Source organism: Oxyura jamaicensis, chromosome 25 (genome assembly GCF_011077185.1).
Source record: "Oxyura jamaicensis isolate SHBP4307 breed ruddy duck chromosome 25, BPBGC_Ojam_1.0, whole genome shotgun sequence".
NCBI classification, from domain to species: Eukaryota; Metazoa; Chordata; class Aves; order Anseriformes; family Anatidae; genus Oxyura; species Oxyura jamaicensis.
The window spans coordinates 312,097-337,419 of NC_048917.1; the positions used below are offsets into that span (position 1 = coordinate 312,097).

The following is a 25,323-nucleotide window of genomic DNA, read 5'->3' on the forward strand; positions in this document are numbered from 1 at the left end:
CCCCCCCCCCCCCCCCCCACCTGCCAGCCCTGAGCCCTGGGGCCCCCCCAGCTGCTCCCAGTGCCAGCCCCAGTGACCCCATGCCCCTGAGCCACCCCCACCTCGGTCCCAGCTGAGGAGGGGCCCCGTGTTCCCATCCAGCCCCGGCTTCCCCAGGGTTTCGTTTTCTTTCCCCCCTAATTTATTCACTGCTCCAGGGGCCGTAGGAGCTGCCGATGGCCCCGGCCCCCTTGGAACAAGGCTGGACGGGGACAGGGGGCTCTGCGCCAGAGCTCAGTTCGTCCTACCGTGTAGGACCAGGGCTCGCTCGTGGCAATTAAACACTTGGCAATTAAACATCTCCGGCTCCAGCGCCCGCCTGGCTTTGTCAGGGGTTTCGAGGGACAGGAGCAGGACAGGACAATGGGGATGGGGGCAGGCAGGTGGCTGCTGCCGGCCTCAGCCCCAGGGGTGGGGGAGCCAGGGGTGCTCCTGGTGGTGGCATGAGGACAACAGGAGGTGACAACGCGCTGGGGCTGCCGCCAGCAGCCAAGGGTCACGCAAAAGACAAAAGCTGCTCACTGAGGATGTGATATTTTATTAAGAAACAGTACAAAAATGTATAAATGTTTAAATTTCCGCATTTCCAACCATTTACCCTAAATCCAGATGGGAAAGCTGGAGCTTTCACACCAGGAGCCCATACACGAAGCTGTGGGGAACGCGGGGCAGCGCGGGGCACTTTGTTCCTTGTCTGCTAACGGGGTTCTTAAGGCACCCGCAGCATGGAAGCAGCAAACACCAACTGCAATAAATACACACCTGGGCACTGCGCCTGGCACGGGGGGGCAGGGGAACCGCCGGCTGAACAAATTGGGCAGAGCTGGTGAGCACCAAGCCCCAGGCAGGCAGCAGGGTGGGGGGCTCCGGCCAGCGGGGATGGGGAACCCCAGCTGAAAGCCCTGGAGGACGTCTCCACACGCAGCCTCATGATCCTGGGGTTCGTTTATCCAGCCTAAACAAATCCCTGCACAGTCAGCTGCGGAAGATTGAGCTCACGTTTCTGTGACCTCCTCCCCTGCTCGTCCCCACAGGATTTGCTACGCCCTGCTTCTGATTTTGGATAACAGGAACTGTTTATAGCTGGCTACTGCAGAAAGAGGGAAGTCGATGTCTAATCAAAACTAAAACGGTTCAATTAGCACCAAATCACCTCCTCAAACAGGAGAACAAGGCACAAACAAGGCACGCCGGTCTGAGACTGAAACGTGTCCCAGGGAGCAGTCCTGGATCAGGACTTGGAGGGAGGGAGGGGAAACACGAAGCGCAGGGAGCCTGGTCTCGGCAAGGGGCACAAAGGTGCCAGAGCTGGGCTGCTGCAGGTGCCCTTGCTGCCCTCGGGGTTGCAGGGGGACAGAAATCGCGCTGCCCTTTTCAGCCAAGTGAAAAGGGGAAAGAACTCAATTCAGACCACAGCTTCTGCATCAGCGTCGCTGGGAAATCATCTGGGACTCTCCTGCCTGCCCAAGCACGCAGCTGAGTGCGACAGCGATCCCCCGCTCGCAGAGGACGGGAAGTCGGGCTGGAAGCGTGGGCAGCAGGATCTCGGTGCTCCACACCGACAGCAGCCGTAAAGAGCACGGGGCTTGCTTAGCCTCTAACCTCACCGACTCCTGTGCTCGCCCATCCTCGGCCTGCCGTGAAGTGCCTGGGCTCCGATGGCGTGGGCGACAAAAGCCCTGACACGGCGAAGTCCAGCCCTGACTTCAGTGGGAGGGGGCGAGAGGAGAGGTTGTGTACCCGCTCAGAAGCTGCCACTTCATCTCGCCAGTAACAACAGACCCACACGGCCACGTCTGACAAGAAAACTGCTGTTCTCTGCCTAAAAAACCCAAACCCTTTCTGTGGAGCAGCAGAGGATACAGCCGAGTTTAAATTCTTTCTAAATGCTGGGCATAGATCAAATACCCCTCGGTCTTTGTTCAGGCCCCGTGTGCGAGGACTTCTACAAATAAAACTAACGTGCGATTTCCCCCCACAAGGCGAAGCGTTAAGAACACTGTCAGCTTTATTTCTGCCAGATCTATAAATGAAATCCAATTACCGTGAATGCCACAGGCTTTTTTTTTTCTCCTCTTCTGAAGGGGAAGTTTGTTTGCCAGCTGCAGGGACTTTTTGCCAAAACCGGCCTTTTTCGGGGGAAGCAGGGAAATACATGAGAATCGGAGTGCTGTCCAAGGCACAACACAGCGTTTGTACTACAGCTGCCTTCAGCTGTAGAGCTCTTCAAATTTACAAATAATTAGACTAACTTCAGGCACAACGGAGAAGCCAAAGTTGACAGTGGCCCTTTACACCCAGTAATGTTTCTGGGAACAACATATTAGAAGAATCTGTCTGGATTTACTTTGATAAATCTTGAGCCCTCCAACACAGACTTCAGTCCATCAAATGGGCCCAAATTTTGGACGTTCTGGGGAACAAAAGAAAATAACTGAATACAAGCTTGAAGTCGGCGAGGAAAGACTGACTTCACAGGGAGTAAGTCAACGGCCAGGAACCAAGTCTCCGCAAACATTCATCCATACAAAATAATTATTAAAGCCTCCTTCAAAACATCTTTTGGAAAAAGACAAAAAGTCTTAGTTATAAATAAAGCTACACTGCTTATAAATAAATGCACTTAGCTTCTCAAAACCCAGCTCAAGTCTCATGGAGCCCCTACAGTATCAGTATCATCAACCTTTCTCTCCTAAAACCTGCCACTGAACCCGAGCGGTTAAACACTGCCAAACGTTGCTGGAGACGTGACTTTGGCAGAGCTGACCTCCCGTTGAGGCCAAAGCTCCAAGAAATCGCTGGACACGAGCGCTCCAGGAACGAAGCCTTTCTCAAGTGTCTCAGCACAAGAGTTTCTGCGTGGGACGGGGTGAACGGCAGCCCGGCAAAGCTTTGCAAACCGTTTGTTGCCTGCCTGGGATCCAGCACAAACAAGGCCACGACGCTTCGGCCACGAGCTGACCCCCCGAGGCACCGCCATCAACCAGAGCCAAGCGCTCTGCGGCAGCAGCACGCCGCCCTGGAGGGTGATTTGATGAGGAAAAGCAGGATTTTGACGGTGACACACGTGGCCCGTGAGCATCTATCAGCAATGTGGACACTGGCAGTATCTGAACCAACAGAAAACGGTTATCTGGACACGCTTGGAAGTAACGGGGGAAAAAAGCAGTGCAAGGAGCATGAAATTGAAGGATTTCCTCAAATACTGCCAATAGTTACAAAACCAGGACATGGAAATTAAAAAAAAAAACAAACACACAAACAATAAACCGTGGCCCGAGACAGCTTTGAATTTTCATCTTGCAAGAAGGCATTTTCAGGAAGCAGGCCAGCTGCTGGGGCCTTGGAGCTGGAAGTCGCTCCTAGCCTTTACAACCTTCTGCAGCCAAGAGAACAGCGTGCATATGGCGTTTTCCTAAACCCCACTTCTTTTGCTCATGACTGCCGAGGGAGAAAAAGCTTTCATCATCAATCGCCATGCAATTTTTCAGGGCCCTTCCGATCAATTTCCACACTGCCTTGAAGCACGCAGTCCACAAGCCCGCAACGAGGACAGCGTTTAGCTGCCCTCGTTCATGAACAGGCTCGCAGGGTAAAAAAATATGAACGTTGCAGTAACAAGATCAGCTGCTTGTTAAAAAAGGTTTCAGCATCTTTAAAAATAAAAACTGTTTAGTAAAAAAGTGACATATGTATCTCCAGAGACAAAGCGGCTCCCAAGCTGTCTTACAGCAAGAGCTGAATGCACAGTTTTGCATCCATAATCAGTCAGCGCTGCTCTTCAGCACGGAAGTGTCAAACAGAACAGTTGACTGATCTTCATAAAACTGAGGAGGATTTCTCGGTGATCCCTTTGGGTGGCTGAAGGTTCTGATGCAGAGCTCCGTCGAACTTTTCCACAGTCCAAAGAAGGCAAAATGTAACATCCCCGGCTATCCTGCAGCGCTCCAGCTGACACGTGGTCAGCCTGGCCTCTGCTCTTGCATTGAATTTTGCCTCTAGTGAGCCAAATGCAGGCTTTTGGAACACAACCTAATTGTTCAATGCCAATCCATTGCCTAGCTGAGGTGGGGAAATCCCCTCCCCTGCACCCCAGAAGACTGTAAATAAAAATGCATCACTCCAAGATTTTTTTTATCTGAAGATCCAGATCTGGTCACTCAACTTCAGAGAAGGCAGCGACCACCTCGGGTGATTGCATGAAGTCTGTTTTCAGCGCCACAACTGCCAGGCAGCTGAGAGCTCATACCAGCTACTTTGGCAATGAGGTATTTCTTTTCCACTCCCAACAATGCAAGTATTAACATCACAAAATAAGCCTTCAGGTCACTTGCTGGCTAAAATTTGTAAAAGCTTTCAATCTTTCAAGGCCAAGCTTTAAAAGCACCTTTTGGCACTGTGCTGAAAGCAGAGTTATGCTGTGAGCTGCTGTAGGAGCTTCTATCCCTGGTGACGGGACCGTTCAGGCAGCCCCATCGCGTCATTTTCCAGTTGTGCGGTGGCTCTGACAACAGCCCTCTGCTCTCAACGCTGTTTGCCAACAGCACCTTATTAAAAAAAAAAAAAAAAAAAAAGTGTTATTTTCCTTTACAAACCCAAGTCAATAACCCAGGATTAGGAGGTTACAGTTTCCACAGTGACATCAGTTGGCTGATCCATTTCCATCATGGGCAGTGCAGACCCCTCGATGTCTTCCGAAGTTACCACAACTGCGTCTACCTCGGCGACGTCCTCGAGCACTGCTACCTCAGCTCCGTTGGGCTGCTGCCTCACCATGGCTGCTAGCTTCAGCCGGTACTGCTCCGCTTCCTGCTCTTTCTTCATGAGCTGGCTGCGATATTCCTGAGCTTTCCGGTTCGCCTCTTGCAGCTGCTGCTGTAGCACTTCCCTTTCATCGCTGTCCTACAGAAAACAAAGTCGAGAGCCCGTGATGGAGGCCCAACCTGCGACAGGAAGGTCAGCAGAAGGAAACAGGGTGTGCCACTACCAGAACAGTTCCGTGTTACAAAAGCAAAGTGCTCTACGGCAGCGCTAGTAACACGCTTAGCTGAGCTCTGCTCAACTGGCTCGTTTGTCACAGGTTACCAGAATCAGCTGGGACAAAGGAAGGCACAAAGTGGCTGGCAAGTTTCCCCAACACGTGCGGGGAGGTGAGCTGGTTAAGTCACACATCAGCTCACCGGGATGAATTTCAAAGGCTGGAAAGCAAGCGTAAGCAGTAAGCGAGAAAGAAAAATAAAGAGCTATCTGTGCTGAAAAGTTTTCAGGCAGTCAAGAAAACTGTTCTTCCCCAAGACAGAGCCATTCCTGCTGCGTGGACGAAGAGCTGAGATGTGGTTTACACCCAGCCTACATGCTGTACTTCTAGAAGAAATCCTAAATAACCGCAGTCAACTACCACAATTCACGTAAAAACTCCCAGCTATTGCTCTGACATAGGCGAAACTGCAACAAGGGATTTATCTGGCTCTTTTGCTGCGGGTAGCAGGAAAACTTGACTCAGTAATGCTCGGCTCAACCGCCTGCACGTTCGTGCTAACGCAGGAGCATGTGCAGGGAGAGCAGGGAACCACCACGCAGGGGTCGTTGCAGTAACATCCTCTGGCTCAGCTGAGCAGGGCACAGCTCACCTCCACTCTGATGGCTTTGGGAAACCGGGAGCCCAACATTCTCAGCACAGCAGAGAACCACTCATGAGACGACAGCAGTTACGAGAAGGAATATCTACCTTGCTTTCCTCCGAGTCATTTACATTTTGTTCCACTTTTTGCTTCTTGGCCAGTGGCTCTTCCTCCTCTTCTGCGTCATCTCCATCTTCAATAACAGTCTCTTCTGCAACCTGACCAGCAGGTACAGTTAAAACTGAAAAATTAAAAGGTGACAAATTATGCGGTGTGAGACATGCCTTTGCACAGCTGTTTCCTGAAAGAAGTCACTGCATCAGAGCGGTTCTGAAGAAAAAGAGACTTGCAGATTGGCGATGCTGTAGTTTTTCTGGAGAGGAAGGAACTCTGGAGCAGCTTTTCAGTTTCCTCTATCCAGGCCCTTGTTTTAGCCCGTTGGCGGTAGGAAGCACCCGGGTATTTCAGGGTCCCACTACCACAACAGGGCTGACAGAAGCCCAAGTCAGATTTGCATCTCCGAACACACGTGAAGTGAAATGATCCTTTTGATGGTTCCGTAACGCCACTATTAGCCAGGACATTTGTAAGCAAGAGGAACAGAAAACTCTTCTCGAAAATTCCCTGTACGGACAGCCCCCCCCGGCTAAGCTCAGAATCAGCTTTAAGCACATGCAGTAGCTGCAAATACCCTGAAGAACAAACGCGTTTTAAATCTGCACACACGAGTTTGGGAAGCCAGTAGAAAGAATTCGTCCAGCCAAGGAGGAGAAATGAACCACGTGAGCTACTGAAGGTAGCTCTACCTAAACAGTTCTCTCTTTGTCTGCCTTAGACCCAGAATGGGCTACGAGCCAGGAATTATTTGTAGTAATTTGGAAAATAATTCTGAATAATTAACAGCTTTGGAAAATTGCTGTCCACTCACAAAGTCCGTAAGCAGACAGAAATGATGTAACCTATCTCACACTGCACGCATGTCACAGGAGAGCTCGATTCCTAATCCTCTTTTTCCTGCACCAATATTAACCCAAATAATCAAGTATCCCTTGGACACGTTAAAAGAATTGTCAGGAGGAGACAAGGCCGATGAATTACAGCCCTCGCGGAAATAAGAATTCACGGGAAGCGCTCTGCAGCTCTGCCCTGCGTTACTGAACACGATTTGAATCTGCCTTGTAAAATTGATAGATTCTATTGCCTTAGGCTATGTAACTATAGTTAGAGGAAGAAGAGGTACGTTTACGCTGATACTAATGCCCTAACGCTAACTCTGACGTGAACGATGGAGTAATTCCCAAAGGTAACAGGCTGCAGTTTCAGCACTCAAGTGATTCACTCCCTGACTGGGACACTGGCCCCAAGATAGAAGAACCACCTCTCCTGCCTGCCCGAGACAGCAGCTAACGCGGCACTTCTCATCCCACAGCTTTATGGTGAAGGTGTTTGGTTTTAATACAAAGACCAAAACATTCAAGCGTAGCAGCACGGATGTGTATTAGCTGCAAACGAGCCACTGGCAAGCTTTACCACTGGCGTCAGCCCCACAGGCGTTTTAACCCCTCCGGGAGCCCTGCGGCCGGGCAGGGATCTGTTTGTTGTACCGCACTGCTGACAAGCCAAGCCATACGAACAGCCTTCCTCGCGTGGCTCTGTGAGGTGTACAGCCACCAGTGGTTTTTTCTTTCTGAAGGTAATCCTCAGCGCTGCCTTACAGCTTCCCGAGCTCGGCTCCTCCATACCTTGCTGCCCATCTTCCATGGTGACAATGAACGGCTGGCTGAGGCCGCTGGTGGGGACGGCCGTCTGCAGGGTGCCCAGGGGAACTCCGTCGGTTACAATGGTGATGACGCGCTGCCCTCCGCTACCGACCACTTGCTGTATGGCAGAGTCGACAGAAGTTGCTTCCACTATTTCCTCTGTATTACCTTGAGAAATAAAGGGCGTGCCAAAAAAAAAAAAAAGTCAGCGTTTCCTTCTCTTTTCCTTGAATTGAAACTGAAGCCTGGGGAAAAAGCTCAACTCACAGCATGAGAATCCTGCTTATGGAAAACAAATCTGAAGTATAGTAAGTCTTAAAGTGTGTGTGTGGGGTGAACAAAACAACAGCAACAAAAACACACCAGACTTCTGTAAAGCAGTTTTTACAGAGAAAAACGGGTATTTTTTTTCCATAAATTAGTAAGATCGAAGCAGTAGCATCCCAGCAAATTAATGAAGACCGGAGCTTGAGGCAGCTGTTGAGCAGACCTGGCTCTGCCAAGCTGCCCTAAGAGACCTTTCCCCCAGCTCTGACAAAGACAAACCAGACACAAACTCCTCACGCTGCAAGGGACCCCACCCCACACACACAGCCAAAGCAAGCAACCCTAAGGAGGCTGCTAGGTTGGGCTGGGTGTCTGCAGACCTGTTCCGCTCTCTGGGACCTTTACGGCTTGCACAAATAATCAGGATTGCAAACCCTGGGCTGCTTCCTGCTCCCAGCATACGCTGCAAGCACAGGAAACGGAGAGTATCTGACCGCTGCACACGTGCTGGGTACCAAAATGGAAAACCTTCAAGCAGCACAGGACAAGGAATCAGTCTTATGGCACCAACTGCTTCAAGTCAAATTACTCATACCTAGACTCTAGCAAAAATGCTTAGCTTTGGGGAAGGAGATAAATTCCAAGGTGAAGGGATTATATAAACTTTAATTATCAAATTCCTAAGTCAATTAAGTCAGTTAAGTCAATTAAAGGTCAAACATTACGCTGGACAAACATAATAACTGATCATTTAGAACAAAAAGCAAACAAAAAATAAAACACAAGAAAACAGCCAGCACTTTCTGTAAGAAAAAGTTACCAGAGCCTCAAGAGACTCAAAACATCGGTTGACTCCCAAGATTTTACAGGGATGTGAAGCCGAGCAAGCTGGCAAACTGCAGACCAGGAAACATTTCAGACAATTTCCTTCTTCAACAAACATTTCTCCACACTTATGTATTAAAGTAAATCCATATTCTGAGGGGGTTTTCTTCTTTTTCTTTTCTTTAACTGATAAAGCAAGCCAAGAGCAACATACGTGATGTCCGGGCAAGGCTGGCCACTTCATAAACACGGAGTTATTTCTATTAACAACAGTTGCTGGGTTTTGAATTAAGTTTGAAATGGGATTAGAAATAAATAAATAAATAGAATCACCCCACTGCTTCACGAGTGTTTATCATCATCTCTTATTTACCCTGAAAAAAGGCAAACTCACTTGCAGTTGCACACAGGTATCTTAAATTTCCTTCATTTTCCTGCCAAGAGACTCACTAGGATTGCCCAAATTTGCATGGGCATGCACCTGGGCTCCCCTACCTGTAGCTCTGTTTGAGTTGGAAAGAGGTGCTGATGCTTCAGCGAGGGCTGCAAGCGTGGCGAGCACTGAGGTTGTTGAATTGGAAAACTGCACCGTAGACACGTGTGAGTCACCTGCTGGAGAGAGATGGGGGAAAACTGAAGAATTTTCAGGACCTGCTGCATCTGCAGAGGAAATACAGCAGTCAGACTGCAAGCATTTTGTCACCCAGAGATCTAAACATCAAATGTGAAAGGGAAGCGGAACAGATCACTTGTCACGAGAAGTGCCTTTCCTACTAACTGTAAAAAGGGCTTTGATGTTTAGGACAGAGCATGCTCACTCTGAACACCTTACGATAATTTTCATCCGATTTAAACCAGAATTTGATTAATTTATTATTTATTTTTGTAACAAGAAGCGCGGCAATGTGAACTGATTTGCTCCAGCATCACTGTAGGGATTACAGAAAGGCAGACTGTCTGCTGGGCTACTTGGCATGCCGATCTTCGATCTGGAGACGTGGATGTTTTTTCAAGATGTAGCCGTGCCGAGCTCTGATTGCTGTGATATTATGCAGAGTGCTTTTGCTATGCGCATAATTACTTGGCTTTGCAGCTTATCATTGTAACTTTCAAAATTGCAAATCCTAAGGAATGTATTGAACTGCATCAACTATGTCAACAGAGCCTTTTGCTCAAATTCAGAAATTGGCTAAGTGTATCCCTTCAGGTCAACGTACTGGGCACACTGCTCCCTTTTTCCTCCCCTCTCAGGTCTAGGCATGAGAAGCGCAAGGTTACTTAAATGGTGCATTGATTTCAATGAGATAAGCAAGTCTTCTCAGTTCCACAAACAATGTTTCTTCCTCCAATTGACCGCAGTAATTCCTATTCAAAACAGACTTAATAAGAATGGAACAGGAAACTGAGGTCAATGGGTGCACACTCAGTATTTTATTTGCATGCACGTAACGCACAATTCCCCCCCTCCAAAAACAAAACAAAACAAAGTGAGCTCCTGCACCTCGCTGCCAGCATAGATGGTAAATACACGACGGGAAGTTAATCAGGTTCCCCTGCCTCAACCCCTGCTGCCCATTTTCTCTTTCACTCCCTGGCTCCTGGATTTTATGAAGCTTATCAAGTGATTTATTTTCAAACAATACTTCCAAAAAGGATATGGGCTAGGCACATGAAAATGCTGTGGGGCTTAGTGAATGTTTTCAGCAGCTTGTAATCAGATTTCTTCAGACTAGCTAAATAAGCTTATTCCCCTTTAAAAAGCTCTTCAGTAACTGAAGACATAAGGAATTTAAGAGAAGTGAGAAGAATTACTAGCTGTAAATGGTTATACGAGAGGGATTTGTATTTTTTGCTGGTGTTGGGGAAGTGCAGTCCCTGACGCCCTCTTGTGTGCGATGAGAAAAAAAACCCTGACACGGCCTGGAGCAGGAGCACCTCAGAACCGCCTGTTTGGCACTGCCCAGCTGATGCTGGAGATGTTATGGGGGGGAACAACCCCGGGTACTTTAGTCAAGTCACACGGGGGCAATAAGTCACCACTGTGATGTGGCACTGAAAAAGGCAAGGGCATTGGCCTCAGATGCCTACCGGGCTCCAAGACAGCGCTCAACACGGACCGTGGCAAGAGGATCGCGTAGCACGCAACCTTTCGAGGGGCCTTTCGAGCCTTATGCCCCTTTGAGTTTAGGGAACAGCCTTCACTGACGATGTTGTGTGGCAGTCACGTTGTGTTTTCCTCACAGATGTAACACAACTCTTCTATTCCTTTTGCCCCCTCTAAATCAGGATTTGTCAGTGCCTTAAAGCTGGGAGCAGCGCTGAAAGCTCTGAGATTAAGCCCGGTGTTGGTGAATTCGCTATGGCCAGACACAGGCAGAGAGGTCTGGGTGAGGCTGCAGAACGTCACTCTCCAAGATTTTAAAGCACTCTAGTTAATAAGCAAACACTCATGCATGTGAACAGCCCCACTAACCAAAGAATTACTCACACACAGGAGTGTTTGCAGGATGAGGCCAAATAGCTGCACAAAACTTGTAGTTAGTAGCCTGTGACTGAAAAAAACCCCAATGGTTTGGATTTCCCTAAATACAGAAAATTAATTTTAGAGTTATTAGGAATATTGGAATTACACAAAAAAGAAATTGCACTCAGCCGTAAGTTAAAGCATTTTCCCCACTAAGCGAGGGCTTACAGGACAGTGAGGAACCTAACTGTTCCCATCCAACGTGTGGAGAGGGAATGGTGGAGAATGAGTAACACGCACATCCCATAGACCTGCTGATTGTGAAGAGACTTTTCACTGGTTCCTTACTCAACGTTACGTATACCAAAATATCCATGCAACTCCTCTAGCCACCAGAGAACAAAGCAAACCATTCCCCAACAGCTCTCTCATGCTACAGATTTGGTGCAGGCACTAATTTCCATTACTCATCCGTTGCAGTCATCCAAATCCATTTTCCCAAGCTCTGGTGCTTTTAACAGACCTGATGCAGGCCTGCAGCTGAGCTCAGTAGAGCTTCACCACTTACGGTACAACTACCCTTACTTACATCAGGAAGAAATTTGCTTTGCTGCCTTCAACAGGAAAATATATGTATGTATTCCGGGGCTAGAAGCAGAAGTTTGGTGCATTTGGCAGCGTTTCACCACTTTTCCTCCACTAAATGACCCTCTGCCCCCTACGGGTGAGCAGTCTGCATCCCTATGAACCTCGTAGACGAGAAGTTTTCTCAAGACTTTCCCATGCAAGGTCCCATAAAACCTCACCTGAGGTTGTTTTGGCATTCGCTGATGAGACGAGACTGGCAAGATTGAGAATTTCCCCTGGTGCAAGAATAAATGGTGAGGTGACAGTCACGGTGTTTGTGACAGGATGTGCTCTCTCTGGATGTGTGTTCACCTGGTTCTGCATTGCTTCCTAGGAAAGACATCGGGGTTAAGCGTGTATTCCTTATGCCTTCTGCGGTAAACAGGAGTATTTGGCATCCTGGTAACATCCCAGAGGCAGATTAATTCTCTCTGCAGCACATCAGTGACACGAGTACAAAAGCTATTACAAAACTGCCACCTAAATTGACAGCTTACACCACTGTGGCATGTTATCACGCAAGATGCGTGCAATTCAAACCCTGTCAGCCAATTTGGTCCTTGTAGGCACACACTGGTTGGTTGAGAAATAATAATAATTAACAAATCTACCTCCTCGTCTCCAGTTTTTTCTAACAGAAAATGATTCCATCAGACGCAACAGGATCCCTCTCCCCCTAGTGCAGATCTGCCTGAGGTAGACACCCAGATTCCCTTCCAGATCAACAGGGAGAAATACACATTTCTGGCACGTGAGTCATGCAGCATATTTAGACTCCTACCTTGGGATATTATGATTCATCTGCCAGGGGTGATCATTCATTGATTTCACACAAGAGTCCATGAAGTCAGCCCAGACAGATTCTGGGCTGGTGACATCTGAACCAAGAACTGCCATTTGCCAAGCCACGTGTCCTGGTTTCAGCTGGGACAGAGTTAATTTTCCTCCCAGTGCCTGGCATGGTGCTGTGTTTTGGGTTCAGGATAAGAATAATGTTGATAACACGCTGATGTTTTAACTTTTACTGAGCAGTGCTCACATTAAGTCAAGGACTTTCCAGCTTCTCGCGCCACCCTGCCAGTGAGTAGGCTGGGGCGGACAGCCCCCAAGGAGCTGGGAGGGAACAAAACCAGGAGAGCTGACCCAAACTGGCCAGAGGGATGTTCCATACCACGCCATGTCATGCTGAACAGATAATATGGCGTGGCCGGACAGGGCTCGGGGGGAACCACTGGGATGGGATGGGCAGGGGTCAGCGGGTGGTGAGCAGTTGCATTGCACATCACTTGCTTTGTACATATTATTTCTCTTCCTTTTCTGTCCTGTTACACCATCTTTATCTCAACCCACAAGCTTTTACTTTTTTTCCCCAATTCTCTCCCCCATCCCACTGGGAGGGGAGCGAACAGCTACATGGTGCTGAACTGCCTGCCAGGTTAAAACACCACCACGTGGGCCTGCCACATGATGGAAGTTAGCGCTTCTAGTCTGAGCATCTGAGAGTTGCCGTAAGAAACACCTGTTCTAGTTTTTCCAGCAGTTGTGGGTCACAAAATTAGCAGCAAGTTTCTCCTTCCTCAGCCTACCTGCAGTATTACCAGAGTCTCTGGATTGTTCTTGTCCAAAGCAATATCAAAAGCTGACTTATCAAACTTGCTGAAAGCATGGACATCAGCTCCGTATTTGATGAGCAGCTCTACAACGTCTCGGTGGTTATGCTCTGTCGCCCAGTGTAAAGCAGTCATTTTCAGCATGTCCTTGGCATTTACATCAGCTCCATTCTAAAAACAGAGACGTTAAGTGTCAGCACGCTGTCTTTTCTCAATACAAAGCATCAGTGAGCAGATGTAACAGACCCCTGTCAAGGAGCTGGGCTGTACTCTTCTGATTTTAACCACTCTCCTCTGGATTATTCACAAAGCAGCTGGTAAAACAAATCTCTGACACGGTCACTAGGTTCTGACAGCACCACTTTAACTTCAGCATTCACAGGATGTTTCCTTCCCTCCTGCAGGAGGTATTTCACTGTGTCTTAAAGGTGGTACCTGTGCTAGCATTTAATCAGGGACATCAACAGATCCCCAGGCCATTCAGACCTGCCTGAAATTACACCTGATTTACTGTACTTACCCTAATTAACAATTCTACAATGTGAGTGTGTCCATCAGCTGCAGCCATGTGTAGCGGAGTCCGGTCCACTTTTGTTCGGGCATCTCTGCTAACGCCAGCTCGAAGCAGCACCTCTGCTGTTGAATAGTGGCCGTACTGGGCAGCGAGGTGAAGAGGCGACGTCCCAAGCTGCACGTTAATTTGGGAGAGTTAGCGTTGGTGCACAGCAAGAGAGGGCAGGCAAAGTAATCATCGCACGCATGTCCAGCAGTAACGAGAATGACAAAGCTTCTAGAAGAAACTAATCTTTTTTATCTACTCAGAAATAGGGGGCTGCACACCCAAAGCATTTTTACGACGAACATGAAGTGTTCTAAAGGTCTTTATGTTATCTGGTAACCTGAAAGTCAGACACACTTTTACTTTCTCCACTGTGCCATTCATTTGTAACGGACCATCGGACTGCTTCTTTTCAGAAGTCAAGCAGAACAGCTCTGCTTTTTCTCTATCACCACGGATAATTGTGCCACCGGTTCAAAAAGGTCAGCATCAGAATATTGCTAGGCTTTGCTTCCTCTCAACACAGGTAATCCCTTCGTCTTGCAAAGCTATGGATGAACAGATTGACGAGCTGGGGTACTGGTGATGGAAAATAGCTACTGACCACCTATCAGCTATGATCCAGTTGTTTATCCAGTTGTTACCCTTCAGCTTCATTAAGCCTTTTATTTCCTTTCCAACCCAGCATGGGCTGGTGTTAGGTTTTTTGTTTGTTTGTTGAAGGGAAGAAAACAAAACCAAAGATTAATTTCTTGACTGGCAAAGTTGAACTCATTAAATACAGCACACTTAAAGAAACGTCCCATTACTGAGAGGTTTATCAATTCTCCCCATTCCATTTCATTCATTATTTATCTCAGCTGTTGGGAATCGCACTTCTTAAAGCATCAAAATCCACAGACATGGCAAAACGGTACAGTACTTAGGACTGTGCTGTTGTGTCTCAGGAAGAGACCAGTCTTTATGCAGACGTGAAGTTGTCTTTGCCTGTCGAAGGTCATGGTTTCTCAAGTGCTTCATCTGGAATCTGCTCTGCCACAGAAATGCAGAGGTGAGTTATCTGCCAATCCAGACTCTTTATTTTACTGGGTTACAGGGTTGTTTTTACTTATTTTACTGGGTTATAACATTATTTTATTTATATAATTCTATTGATATAGATAGAATATTTATCCTTCTATCCCATTTCTACCCTTCAGCACCAAAGAGTACATGTGCAACGCACTTCACGGCCTGTATCCCTCCGACATACCCAGTCAGTGGTGAACGGAGCACCGTTTGCCATCAGCGTTCGCACTTCGTCATCTTCGCCTTTGCGAGCTGCTTCTAGCAACCTCTTCCCTAGGTCCACTAAGGACATCTTTATACATGGGAGCAAGTATTTGCTGAAAGCTGCTTTAAAAGGTGGGAGCGAGAAATGGAAAACAAATGAAGAAACAAGACAGTGAGGCACAGACACAAAACCCAGTACAAGTAAGGTCTGGCTGGCTGGCTAGCAGACACACAGAACTAGGCCCAACCCCATAAAAAAAAACAGGCAAAAGCATCCATCAGTTTTCAGTTCTGTGCCTCAAACATCAAGGGAAGGTAACACACAGTCTCAGACTGCTGCAGACCAGACCTTACAAGGCCCCAGAGCTCCTGCAACATCCCACTTACCTCAACAGCACCTTGTACAGACACAAAGACTTGCCCATGTGGATCCCGTTTCACGAGCAGAACCTACAAAAGCAAAGCGGTTCACATTTACTGCACAACATCACGTTGATTTTCAAAGTGCTTTCATCTCCAAGACTCTCTCTGACCCCAGCGTCTGGGGCTAAGCATCAGGGAACTCTCTCTGCTCTCTGCCAGGAGAGAATAAAACAAACCTTGGTGACTCCAGTGACTTGGTCAAGGTCATAAAAGGAGCAGAACTCAAAAGCTCCTAGTCCTGCAGTCAGCCTACCAGACAACAGCGTCTCTTTATTCCACGCTACATTCGACATACCATGTTTATGGCAGTGAACTACAGCATTTTTCTCCACAATAGGGTTACGCTGGTAGCCAGTCCCATGAAAGACTGACTTGAAGTCAATCCACTAACTCTCCTACAACATTCATTTGGTGACTACAAACGCCTGTCTGTGCAACTACGCCACAGCGCAGCAGTGACTCCAACAGCACTGACGCCCTTCAAGGATTTTTTTTTTTATTTCCTTCAACTGCAATTCTCTGAAAAAGCTCTAACAGAGGGTCTTTCTTGTATGAAGAATTCAAGAGAAATGTCGCACTCTTTCCTCAGTGATGCATTACATGCAGACAGCCATCAGTAACACGAGCCCCTGAAAGTAAAGCTGAACGGCAAGCCCCAAACCTCATCGGGCAACGCTGTTTGATAACTTCTCCCTCCAGAAACACATCTCACTCTGTAAGATTATTTTAAACCTGCAGCTCTTTCTAAGCGTGCAGATATTACAACAACACTCGAGTCCTGGAAGTCAGGAACCAACTGATGCTTAGTTTACTGTCACGAAGACACTTCTAGAAGCATGAGCTTGAGGAAAAAACGATATATTCATAAAAAAATCGAGCCGTTCCTCCAACGTGTGAAAGGAAAGGGTTCCTTTGGATCTGTCCCCTACCGCGGCACAGTGCCAGCACCCGGCTCTGACACCTCTGCGGCTCAGCAAGCCAAAACCCTCCGGCTCCGCGTAAGGGAGATCCCCAAGGGGGATGAGCCCAGGACTCAGGGGGCGATCTGCACCTTGGATGCATTTAGGACGTCTGTGTCCGACCACCACAACCCCCTGCCCTTTAGGAACTTCCCAGTTTGTTTTTCTCTGACTCCTTGTGGGACAGGCGCTATTTTTACAGTGCTCCTTCTCGTTGCCCACGTCGAAAACACTCGCATTCAACTTTCCAGGCATGAGGAGTTCCACCGGGCTCTGCGGTCGCAAGGTTTACGGCCAGCTCGCACATTTACGAGGCTGGAGTTGGCCATGCTGCGCGCGGTTGGAAAAGGAGAAGCGGGGTCGCTACCCAAACCCGCCGGTTTCTCTCCGCATTAAACGGAATCCCTGTCACGTCAGTTCTCGGGGGCCTCCCCGACCCCTCCCGCTCTCCGCCCAGCCCGCCGCCAGGTAACGCCGCCGGTTCATGCCCCGGAGCCCTCGGCGTTGTTCCCGGCCGGCCGCTGTCAGGCTCCCGCCCTTCTCCAGGAGCACGGCAAGGGGCGCGCTCCCCCCCCGCCCCCCCCGCCTCTCTCCTCACGGCACGGCGGCGCCCCCCCGGGGACACCCCCACCCCCGGCCGAGGGGTCCGAGCTCCCCGGGGCCTCGGCGGGGACCCTGCTTCCCCCCCCCAGCCCCCTCCCAGAGCGCAACGCCCCGCCAGGGTCCCCGGTCGGGCCCCCTCCCCTCCTCCAAGCCCCCCCCCGAGGACACCCCGATACCGACCCCGTCCCTCGCCCCCCCACCCCCCGAAGCCCCCCCTCCCCTCGGGCACGCGCACACACGACGCACGCGCGCCGGCAGCCCCCAGCCCCCAGCCCCACTCACGCTCCGGCTCGGGCCCCCCCCGGGCGCTCGCAGCGCCGCCCCCCTCCTCTCCCGCCCCCCTCCTGGCTCTTCCCGCCCCTCCCGCCCCGGCCACACAAAATGGCCGACGCGGAGGCGAAGCAGCGGAGGGATACGGTACTCAGCGACCAAAGAGTCCGCGGAGGGAGAGGGAGGGCGAGAAGGGAGGGCTAAGAAATTCCTCCTCCTGCTCCTCCTCCTCCTCCTCACACGGGCCGGGAGGGAGGGAGGGAGGGTGGATTAAGTGCCGAGCGGCGGGGGAGCCCGGGAGGGGATTATTTTCTCTGGCCAAGGTATTGCATTTGCCGAAGGCGGAGGAACACGCACTTCGAAGGTAGTTCCGGCAGAGGCGTTTGGGCGCCAACTATAAAAGGGCGGCGGCGGCGCCTACAGGCCGTGGCGCCTCCTTGAGGCGGCGGCGGGGATCGTGTGGGTGGCACCGCGGCGTGGGGCTGGGTCCCCGGCCTTTGGGTACGGTTGTGGGTGTCGATATACTTTGTATGGTGTGTGCACGTCTTCCCTGAGCACCGTTCTGTCTCCGAGATGGCTTCCACCCGCAGAAGGGCGCCCTATGCCGTGCTCTGTGGTGATGGACCGCCATCAGCTGCCCCAGATGCACTTTGATCACCTCTTTGGAGGTGGATGTGAAGCGCTGGAGTCTCCTCCGGGTCACTGCTGGGGGCTTGTTTGGGCTTCCTGTGCGTGTATGTCCGCAATAGCCTGCACTTAATAGATTTCACAGAATCATTTAGGTTGGAAGAGACCTCGGAGATCACCGCGTCCAACCTCTAACCTAACACTAACAAGTCCTGCACTGAACCATATCGCTCTACATCTCTAAGCTCTACATCTAAACGTCTTCTAAATACCTCCAGGGATGGTGACTCAACCACTTCCCTGGGCAGTCCGTTCCAATGCCTACCAACCCTCCCAGTAAAGAAGTTTTTCCTAATATCCAACCTAAACCTCCCCTGGCGGCTTGCTCCCTTTAACCAGGGCCACCCCACGCCTTGGGGGGCTGCCCTGTCAGGCCTGGGCAGAGGCTGGGCAGCGGTGGCCGCTCCAAAGGGAACGTTCCTCTGCTGTGCCACAGCGAAGCAGGGGAATGACAATGTTCAAACAATGAGAACATCACAGGTGTGAGCCTCCTACAAGAGGCAGCCGCACTGCACCCAAACAAAACGTGCTGCATGTGCCATTTGTGAGCGCCAGGAGAAGCAAAAACTCGTTTCTTTTCAAAGTGTGGTAATAAAAGGAAAAGAAAGTCATCGATGGAGATGGATTGCCAGCTGGTGCGAGGCCCAGGAGCTGAGCCTCTCTCAGCAGGGCACTGGCTGGCTGGAGCCTGCCCTGGTATGGCCGTGACCAGCCCGGCTGTGACACAGCCCTGCCTGTCTTCAGGCCCAGGCAGCCAGGAACTAAAGGGGGGTTGGTTTACAGGGGAGGCAGGATGATTTTTTACCACTGTAATCAGCCAGTTCAAAGCTGTCCCTACCAGCGTTTACCCCTCTGAACGTCCCCGTTCTCCCTGCCCGGTGTTTTGTGCAAGGCTCAGCATTCCCATCCACACTAAGCAGCATTTTTCATCTACTTTGCACTCGTGGCTGTTCCTGTCTGTTTCCAGATTTAGCAAAACGTTACGTTTTACCTGAATTAATGATTTACAGTTTAAGTGTCTGAATACTGGAGGTGATCTGGAAATGTAATGAATTAAAAAGGCTTCAGGAGGAAAAAGCCTTAAGGAACAGAGGGCGTTGATGGGAGCAAACCAGTGGAGCTGCTCAAATGTGAAGAGAGAGAGACTGGAGTCCAGGGTAAAATTAAAGTAATCCATTAGGTTACTAATTTATATTTTCTGCGCTTAAACTCCCCCAATAACAGCCAGGATGGGGCGAGCAATCCACAGCATTTGCAAAGATGCTTTGTTTGATGTTTCCCCATTTCTGTGAAACAGAGAAAAGAAAGATGATTTTATGTAGAGCTGTAGAAAAAGCTAAAATCTTTTGTTCTGAGAGGCTAAGGAATGCCAGGCATTTAAAGGCACAGCAAAAGCACCGGGTCTGAAAATGCCCCGCTTGGTTCCTGCCATGAACTGCTGGATTGGGAAGGATTAGACCTCACACAAGAGGACATTCAGCCTTTATTAACAGTTGTTAAAGGCAGCAGAGTAAAGCAGCAGTGACAGATTGCCAGGTACAGCAACTGTTTACAGTCTGGGGCCTTGGGGTAAACCAGGGCACTTTGAAATACTGAAAAACAAAACAAAATATACTTCCATGGGGGTAATCAGGGGCAAGTGGTGGGAGAGTACAGCAGGTAGAGGTCAGAAAACATCGGCTTGTGAAGGCAAATCAGGTGTTACCTGTCTTGTACTTTTTATTTGATGATATTTCTTTCAGATGGATCCAAGGCGCAAATTGGGCATTACAGAAGGCTGGACACAAAGGCCAGGTCTCGTGTGGGAGCTGTTTGCTGGACCAGACTCGCTTGGTACAACGTGGATGCTGTCGGGGCTAGGGGTGAAATGCTCCCTGCTTTTGGTTGCTACCAGACTCGACCCTGCTGTGCTGTGCACCACGGCCGTCTTCGCTCAAACTCAGCGCCCCAGTATGGGTTATCAGGGACAGACAGGCACTTGCTTATCTGCCCCATGGTTACAGAATACATGGGCTTGAGCAGGACAGCTTGGTGGGGAACATAAGTGCACATTTCTAGGCAGTCTTATGGGTTTTGAAGACACGGTGCCACGTCCTGGAGAAATTCCAGGAGTTCCTCCTCGCTGCTGTTTTGATCTTGGGATCATCGTATGGGAGAGCCATGTGATTTTGATGTTTGTTTGCTGTATTTAGTGGGTTTCTCTCTCTTCTTGGTGCCTGTTCAAGGTGTGCTGAGCACACGGCCGCCAAGCCTGCCTCTCCACCAGGGTGTGCCCTCCCTGCAGCGATCACAGCGGGGCTTCAGCTGCTTGGGCTGTGAGATGGTCCTGGCCAGCGCCCGCAGGTCTTCCTCCTCCCCGACACGTGCCCCTAAACGCCTGGTCCAAAACCAAAGTGTCCAAAAGCTGTTGGCCAGCTCACGGCCTGGCCCATGCCAACACCCACGGGTCACACACTGGAGCGGAGCTGAGGAGACCTTTTGCCGAGAGAAAACGGAGCTTGGTCAAAGTCCGGGTATTTGAGGGAAACTGGTCCATCTTGCGGACATTTCATTTAGAAGAAAGAATAACCGCTGTAGTGGAGCAGCCCCACAGTGGTGAATGTTCGGCTGCACGCTCCTCAGAGAGGGATGTTCCCATTCTCAGTTTGAAAGGGCTTTTTCATTGCACTCATACGTACATGAATGCGTGTGCCTGCGCACAGATCTAGAAATCAGTGATGATGACTGTGAGTTGAAAGAGAATATTTTGTGCCAGCCTAAAGAATAAACTTACTTTTTCAAGGATTCAATTCATAGGTGATTTCCAAAGCTTATGCTTTTCTTCAAGTTTGATCTTTTTGGGGGGAGATGGTGTCAAAATAGTCAAATGGCCCGGGGAAACAGAAAAATTTGTTCCTACAAGCTCTCGTGCACCCACACAATATTGATGTAAACGGTTCTGCCAGGTGCAGGGGACCCAGAAATAGGCCTCTAACTTTTCCAAATTCTTTCCAATTTCCAGCATCCCAACCAAATAAATAAATAAATAAATAAATAAATAAATAAATAAGTTTTGTCCAAGGCTACATGTTGTTGTTTCAGTTACCAGCTCACAGGAAACAATTTAATGGCAAATTACTGAAAAAAACTCGATTCCAGCCTAGCTGGGTTTTGAAGTGCCCGCAGGACTGTGTATGCTTTTAAACCATTTTATTTTAAATACCTCTCCTGTGGTTTTCACAGCTTGGGGCACAGAAATCAAACAGCTTTGTGCAGGGGAGTTTACGTTTTTCACCTCTGCCAGCAGGATGGGTAATTCCTGGAAGTGACCGGAGACCTGCTGTCCACTGTCATAATGGAGAGCATGATTTTGCCAATATTTGCCTCTTTTTGGAGCCTTTTCAGCGCTCAGGCTGCCTCTGGCCACCTGCCCCTGAACTCTTAAGACAATTTTGGGATGTTCCACATCACTACTTCACCAGGATCCGCTACAGTTTCACAAAACGCCCCATGGAACCACATCAAACCCCAAAAGCACATCCAAAAAGACAGAGCTCTCACGTTAGCTCTCCCAGAGAACAATCTTGGAAAAAAAATGTGTAAAAGCTGAAGTGATTCAAGATTGGTGATTTTTTTTTCCCCACTAAAAGATTGCACTGAGGAATAAACCTGGGCCCACGGAGGAGGCATGTGAAAGCTGACCTCAAAGATGACCCGGCATTAGGGCCGGGCTCCTGCTGGAAGCCACGCAGTGGTTCCTGCTTGCCCCAGGCTTGCTCCGCTGCGATGCTTCCCGAAGGAAGGAGTGGAGTGAGGAGGCACGAGGCGAGGCTGGAGCTTGGCAGAGAGGATGCCACCACCCGCCAGCAGGGCCGGGGCGAGCTGTGGGGTTCAATTGCAACGCTGAAAAGCGCCCAGAGACAAAAAAACGACACCGTACAGAACCAACAAAACCAAACCCTGGCATGCCTAGCGGGGAGGAGGGGAGGGGGGAGAGGGGAGGCTGTCAGATGAGGTCGAAATCGAAGGAGCTGATGCTGGCGATGGGTGCTCTCCAGAAGTTGAAGCTGTTGAAGGGCAGCAGGCTGTCCTCTTCGGCAGAGCTGCCCTGGGCAGCTGCCTCCCGCGGCCCCGGGAGCTTGGCCAGCCCGGTGCGGGGCGTGTAGAGGGGCCCCTCGCCCAGCCCCAGCCCCTCCAGCTCCGCCAGCTCCAGCCGCGGGATCGGCATCCTCCAGTAGATGAAGGAGTCGTACTGGTTGCTGATGGTGTCCAGCATCGTCAGGCTGCAAAGGGGGGAGAGGAGGAGGAACGCCCTGGGTCGGCTGCCCCGAAGCCGCCAGCGCTCTCAGGCGTTGCGGTGTTGGCCAGGTCCCGTCCCCAAAGCAACCTGATGGGGCGGGGAGCCCGTCCTAGGCATAGCAATTCCCAAGGGAATCCCCCACCTGGCCCGTTGGGTGCTTTGGCACGGGGGGGGGGGGGGGGGGGGGCCGGAAAAAAAGGAGAGGGGGGGGGGGCACTGAGAAGCTGCCCCCCCTCCCCCCCCCATCCACTCCGGCAGCGGGGACAGGAGCCAGGAGCCGAGAGAGCCCCTTTCCGACAAAAGGGTCTTGCCCCTTCCCTGTGCACGAAGCCGAAGGCATTGCCGTACCCTGGGGGTGCACAGCCAACCTCCCCCCCCCCCCCCAAGGGTTCAAATCGACTGTCTGACCTGAAACAGCCTCCTTCTCCCACCGGTGCTCCCGTTTTATGCCCTGAATCCTGGAGGATGACTCAGGCGTACCTCGAACCCAGCCCCCCCCCCGGCCCAGCCCTGCAGCAAGGGGGGACTGCCTGCTAAATTTACGCTCCCCCATTGAACTCGGAGGCTATGAAAGGCTCCTGTGTCACCCCCGGGGAAAGCAAGCCGCAGCGGTTTTAAATAGCCTCCTCCTCAATGGGAACATCTCCGGGTGCCTTCTGCCCCGCGTTATTTTGTGGTGACAGCAGCACCGTGGACAACGGGCTTAAAGCCCCGAAGGGAGGTGACAGAAGAGCAAAAAAAAAAATTACAAATTCTGCTCTGAAAAAGGCAACGGATGCGAGATAAGCCCCCCACATCACGTCTCACCCAGAAAAGTCGGGTGGGTGGGCACGCCGTGCTCAGCGCTGTCCTTCACCCGATCCCCGCCGCTCACCCCCAAAATCCCGGGGTCCCCACCCGAGCCCCTTCCCTCACCCCCAGCCCTTTGCCGCTGGCCGTACCTGCGGAGGGAAGGAGGGCTGGAGGCCGGCAGCTCTTTGTGCCGACAGCCGCACCGCACCGCAGCGTCGCTTTTGTCTGCTGGCGCGTCTGGGTCTGCAATGCAGCCCCTCGCAGCGCCCGCCGTGGGGGGGCTGTGGGCAGATGAGTCAGCAGCCCCCACCCGTGCCGGGATGGACGGGCAGGCAGGCGCGGAGGGGAGGACGCGGAGGCGGTGGCGGAGGCGTGGGAGGCGGCTGGGGATACGCTGGGCGTGCGGAGGGGAGATGGCCCACCTGCCATGGCCCAGCCTGCCTCACCCCATGGCCACCAGCTCACAGCCTGGGGGGGGGCAGCGCCCCCGTTTCCAGCCCCCAGCCGTCCTGGTGAGGTTCTGTGTACAAGGCAGGGGGGTGCCCAGCACCCCCAGACCGAGGGCTGCGGGCTGGCAGCTCGCAGGTGAGCGTGGGATGGGGGTCTGGGGGTGCCCGTGTCCCACACAGGGTTTTGCAGCGCTGCTGGTTGGGGCACAAGATGAAAAATGTCAGGTTTTTGTCCCAAACCGGACAGCAGGCTGGAAAGGCGTGTAAAAGGAGGCAAGCGGCCATTTGCACCAAACCCTGGCCCCCTCGTCCAGGGCGGGTTGGAGGGGCCACTTCCAACCCAGCTGGGGGGCACCAGGCTGGGACCCCAGCCCCTGTGGGATTTGGGTTGGGGGGGCCACGGAGGCAGCGGGGGCGTTGCGGCCCTTGGTGCTGCTGCAGCGGGCGTTGTGCAAGAAGAGCCCAGTGTGGAAGCGATGCGGTGGCACTGACGCCCGCAGCTGGGCCAGCCAGGGGGGCTTCCAGGGCTTCACTCCCTCGAGGGGCATCCATGGAAAAAGGGGGCTCAAGGCTGGCAAACGTCACCCTGGGGTGCAGCGGGACCCCGAGACCTGCTCCACGCTGAGCCCCCAGACCCACCGAGGCCCAGGACCCCCAGCCCTGGCGGTGACCCCCAGCTCCGCCGAGCCCCGCTGGGGGGACCCCCGGTTATGCTGGGCACCCCCAGTCCTGCCTGCCCCCCCCCAGCAGCACCCCCAGAGCCCCAAGCACCGCTGAGCCCCAGCACCCCATCCCTAGCAGGCCCTCCAGGGACCCCCCGGCACCGCTGAGCCCCAGAACCCCCCCCCCAGGGTCCCCCGGAGCTCTCCCGGTTTCCTCCCGGTTCCCCCCGCCCCGTTCCTCGTGTCCCCCCCCCCGCCCCCGGCGCAGCCGCGGCTCCTGCAATGCTGCCGGCGTCCAGGGTGGGAGCTGTGCGCCGGGCTGGGCCGTGCCGGGCCGTGCCGTGCCGGGCGGCGGGGGAGCGCCGCGTCCCGCAGCCACCGGGCCTCTCCGAGCTGGGCTCCGGTAACCGGCACCGCCCCGGGACCCCGCACCGGCACCGAGCGCAGGTAACGGGGGCTGCTACCGGGACGCGCGGCCCCGCCGGGGGAGGGGGGGTGCGGGTGTGAGACCCTGCGGAAGCTCCCCTCTCCCCTCCCCCCCCCCCAAAAAAAAGCCCCGGGAAAGCGGCGGGGGCGGGAGTGGGGGGGAGGGGGTGAGGATCCGGTACCGGAGCTGGGGCACGGCCCCCGGGGTCCCCCCCTGCCGCAGCACGGGGGTGGAATGGGGAGCTCCGCCGGGCCTCCCGGGCCCCCCCGTCCCCCCCCCCGGGCCCTGCTGCCCCCGGGGCGGCACCGTCCCGTGCGGGGGGGATCCCCTCCGTTCCGCCGCCGCATCCCGGGGGGGGGGCCCGAGCCCGGCCCCCGCGCCCCGACAGAGCCCCTCGGAGCCGGGGGCACCCCCCGGAGAGGGGGGGGCGCAGCCCCGCGCCCCGCCGCGGGAGGCCGGGAGCGGCGCCCCGCGGGAGGCCCGGCTCCGCTCCGCTCCCCGCCGGTGACGCAGGAGCCGCCGAGCGGTGCTTTCCCAACCGGGAAGTCATCTTGTGCGAGCCGGCCTGGCTCCGGCCTAGCGCCCCGGGGCGGCTCCGGGCGGCTTTCCCCCCCCCCCCCCCCCCCTTTGGCCCCCACCCAGCTTCGCCTGTGCGGGCTGAGACCGGGTGCAGCTCATCGCGCGGGCGGGCCCCGGGACACCCCGCTGGGAGGCTGAGCCCGCTCGCG

The 25,323-nt window shown here is 52.4% G+C and overlaps 5 protein-coding genes across 12 annotated transcripts in view; 3 read left to right on the plus strand and 2 right to left on the minus strand.

The window, feature by feature from the left end:
- Nucleotides 1-1,307, plus strand: part of VPS72 (vacuolar protein sorting 72 homolog) — a 16,494-nt gene extending 15,187 nt beyond the window's left edge. The window contains exons 6-7 of the mRNA XM_035346414.1: nucleotides 591-599; nucleotides 832-1,307. Of these exons, the coding sequence (XP_035202305.1) occupies nucleotides 591-599; nucleotides 832-847 (25 nt within the window). The 3' untranslated portion in view covers nucleotides 848-1,307. The remainder of the gene's footprint in view (nucleotides 1-590; nucleotides 600-831) is intronic.
- A 726-nt stretch (nucleotides 1,308-2,033) lies between these two features.
- On the minus strand, nucleotides 2,034-17,345 carry GABPB2 (GA binding protein transcription factor subunit beta 2). 6 transcript variants are annotated; one of them, XM_035346411.1, is made up of 10 exons: nucleotides 17,312-17,345; nucleotides 15,432-15,494; nucleotides 15,025-15,164; nucleotides 13,734-13,901; nucleotides 13,190-13,384; nucleotides 11,783-11,933; nucleotides 9,008-9,121; nucleotides 7,403-7,588; nucleotides 5,768-5,901; nucleotides 2,034-4,941 (listed from the first exon to the last, which is right to left on the minus strand). In XM_035346411.1, exons 3-10 carry the CDS (start codon nucleotides 15,130-15,132, stop codon nucleotides 4,654-4,656), a joined length of 1,344 nt encoding a protein of 447 aa, XP_035202302.1. In that variant the 5' UTR covers nucleotides 15,133-15,164; nucleotides 15,432-15,494; nucleotides 17,312-17,345; the 3' UTR covers nucleotides 2,034-4,653. The 6 variants fall into 6 exon arrangements, with proteins under 6 accessions (XP_035202302.1, XP_035202298.1, XP_035202301.1 ...); XM_035346407.1 differs by having other exon boundaries at nucleotides 9,008-9,124; XM_035346410.1 differs by having other exon boundaries at nucleotides 9,008-9,124; nucleotides 15,025-15,167; nucleotides 17,312-17,340.
- A 3,744-nt stretch (nucleotides 17,346-21,089) lies between these two features.
- Nucleotides 21,090-23,567, minus strand: MLLT11 (MLLT11 transcription factor 7 cofactor). 2 transcript variants are annotated; one of them, XM_035346648.1, is made up of 2 exons: nucleotides 23,207-23,567; nucleotides 21,090-22,248 (listed from the first exon to the last, which is right to left on the minus strand). In XM_035346648.1, the coding sequence occupies exon 2, from the start codon at nucleotides 22,239-22,241 to the stop codon at nucleotides 21,972-21,974; it is 270 nt and encodes an 89-aa protein (XP_035202539.1). In that variant the 5' UTR covers nucleotides 22,242-22,248; nucleotides 23,207-23,567; the 3' UTR covers nucleotides 21,090-21,971. The 2 variants fall into 2 exon arrangements, with proteins under 2 accessions (XP_035202539.1, XP_035202540.1); XM_035346649.1 differs by lacking the exon at nucleotides 23,207-23,567 and adding an exon at nucleotides 22,674-22,821.
- A 1,605-nt stretch (nucleotides 23,568-25,172) lies between these two features.
- The window catches only part of CERS2 (ceramide synthase 2), a 22,751-nt gene continuing 22,600 nt past the window's right edge, over nucleotides 25,173-25,323 (plus strand). The window contains exon 1 of the mRNA XM_035346575.1: nucleotides 25,173-25,200. The gene's annotated coding sequence lies outside the window, so the exon portion shown is untranslated. The remainder of the gene's footprint in view (nucleotides 25,201-25,323) is intronic.
- CDC42SE1 (CDC42 small effector 1) overlaps nucleotides 25,315-25,323 on the plus strand; it is a 1,767-nt gene continuing 1,758 nt past the window's right edge. For both annotated transcript variants that reach the window (XM_035346579.1, XM_035346578.1), the window contains exon 1: nucleotides 25,315-25,323. This exon is cut by the window's right edge and continues 122 nt beyond it. The gene's annotated coding sequence lies outside the window, so the exon portion shown is untranslated.

Excerpts from the sequence above, each read along its gene's own strand:
- GABPB2 (XM_035346407.1), bottom strand. The coding sequence starts at position 15,132 with ATGTCCTTAGTGGACCTAGGGAAGAGGTTGCTAGAAGCAGCTCGCAAA. Across the intron at positions 13,385-13,733 it reads TTGTAGAATTGTTAATTAGG|AATGGAGCTGATGTAAATGC; the intron begins GTAAGTACAGTA and ends CTCTGTTTTTAG. Across the intron at positions 4,942-5,767 it reads ATGACTCGGAGGAAAGCAAG|GACAGCGATGAAAGGGAAGT; the intron begins GTAGATATTCCT and ends TGTTTTCTGTAG.
- MLLT11 (XM_035346648.1), bottom strand. The coding sequence starts at position 22,241 with ATGCTGGACACCATCAGCAACCAGTACGACTCCTTCATCTACTGGAGG.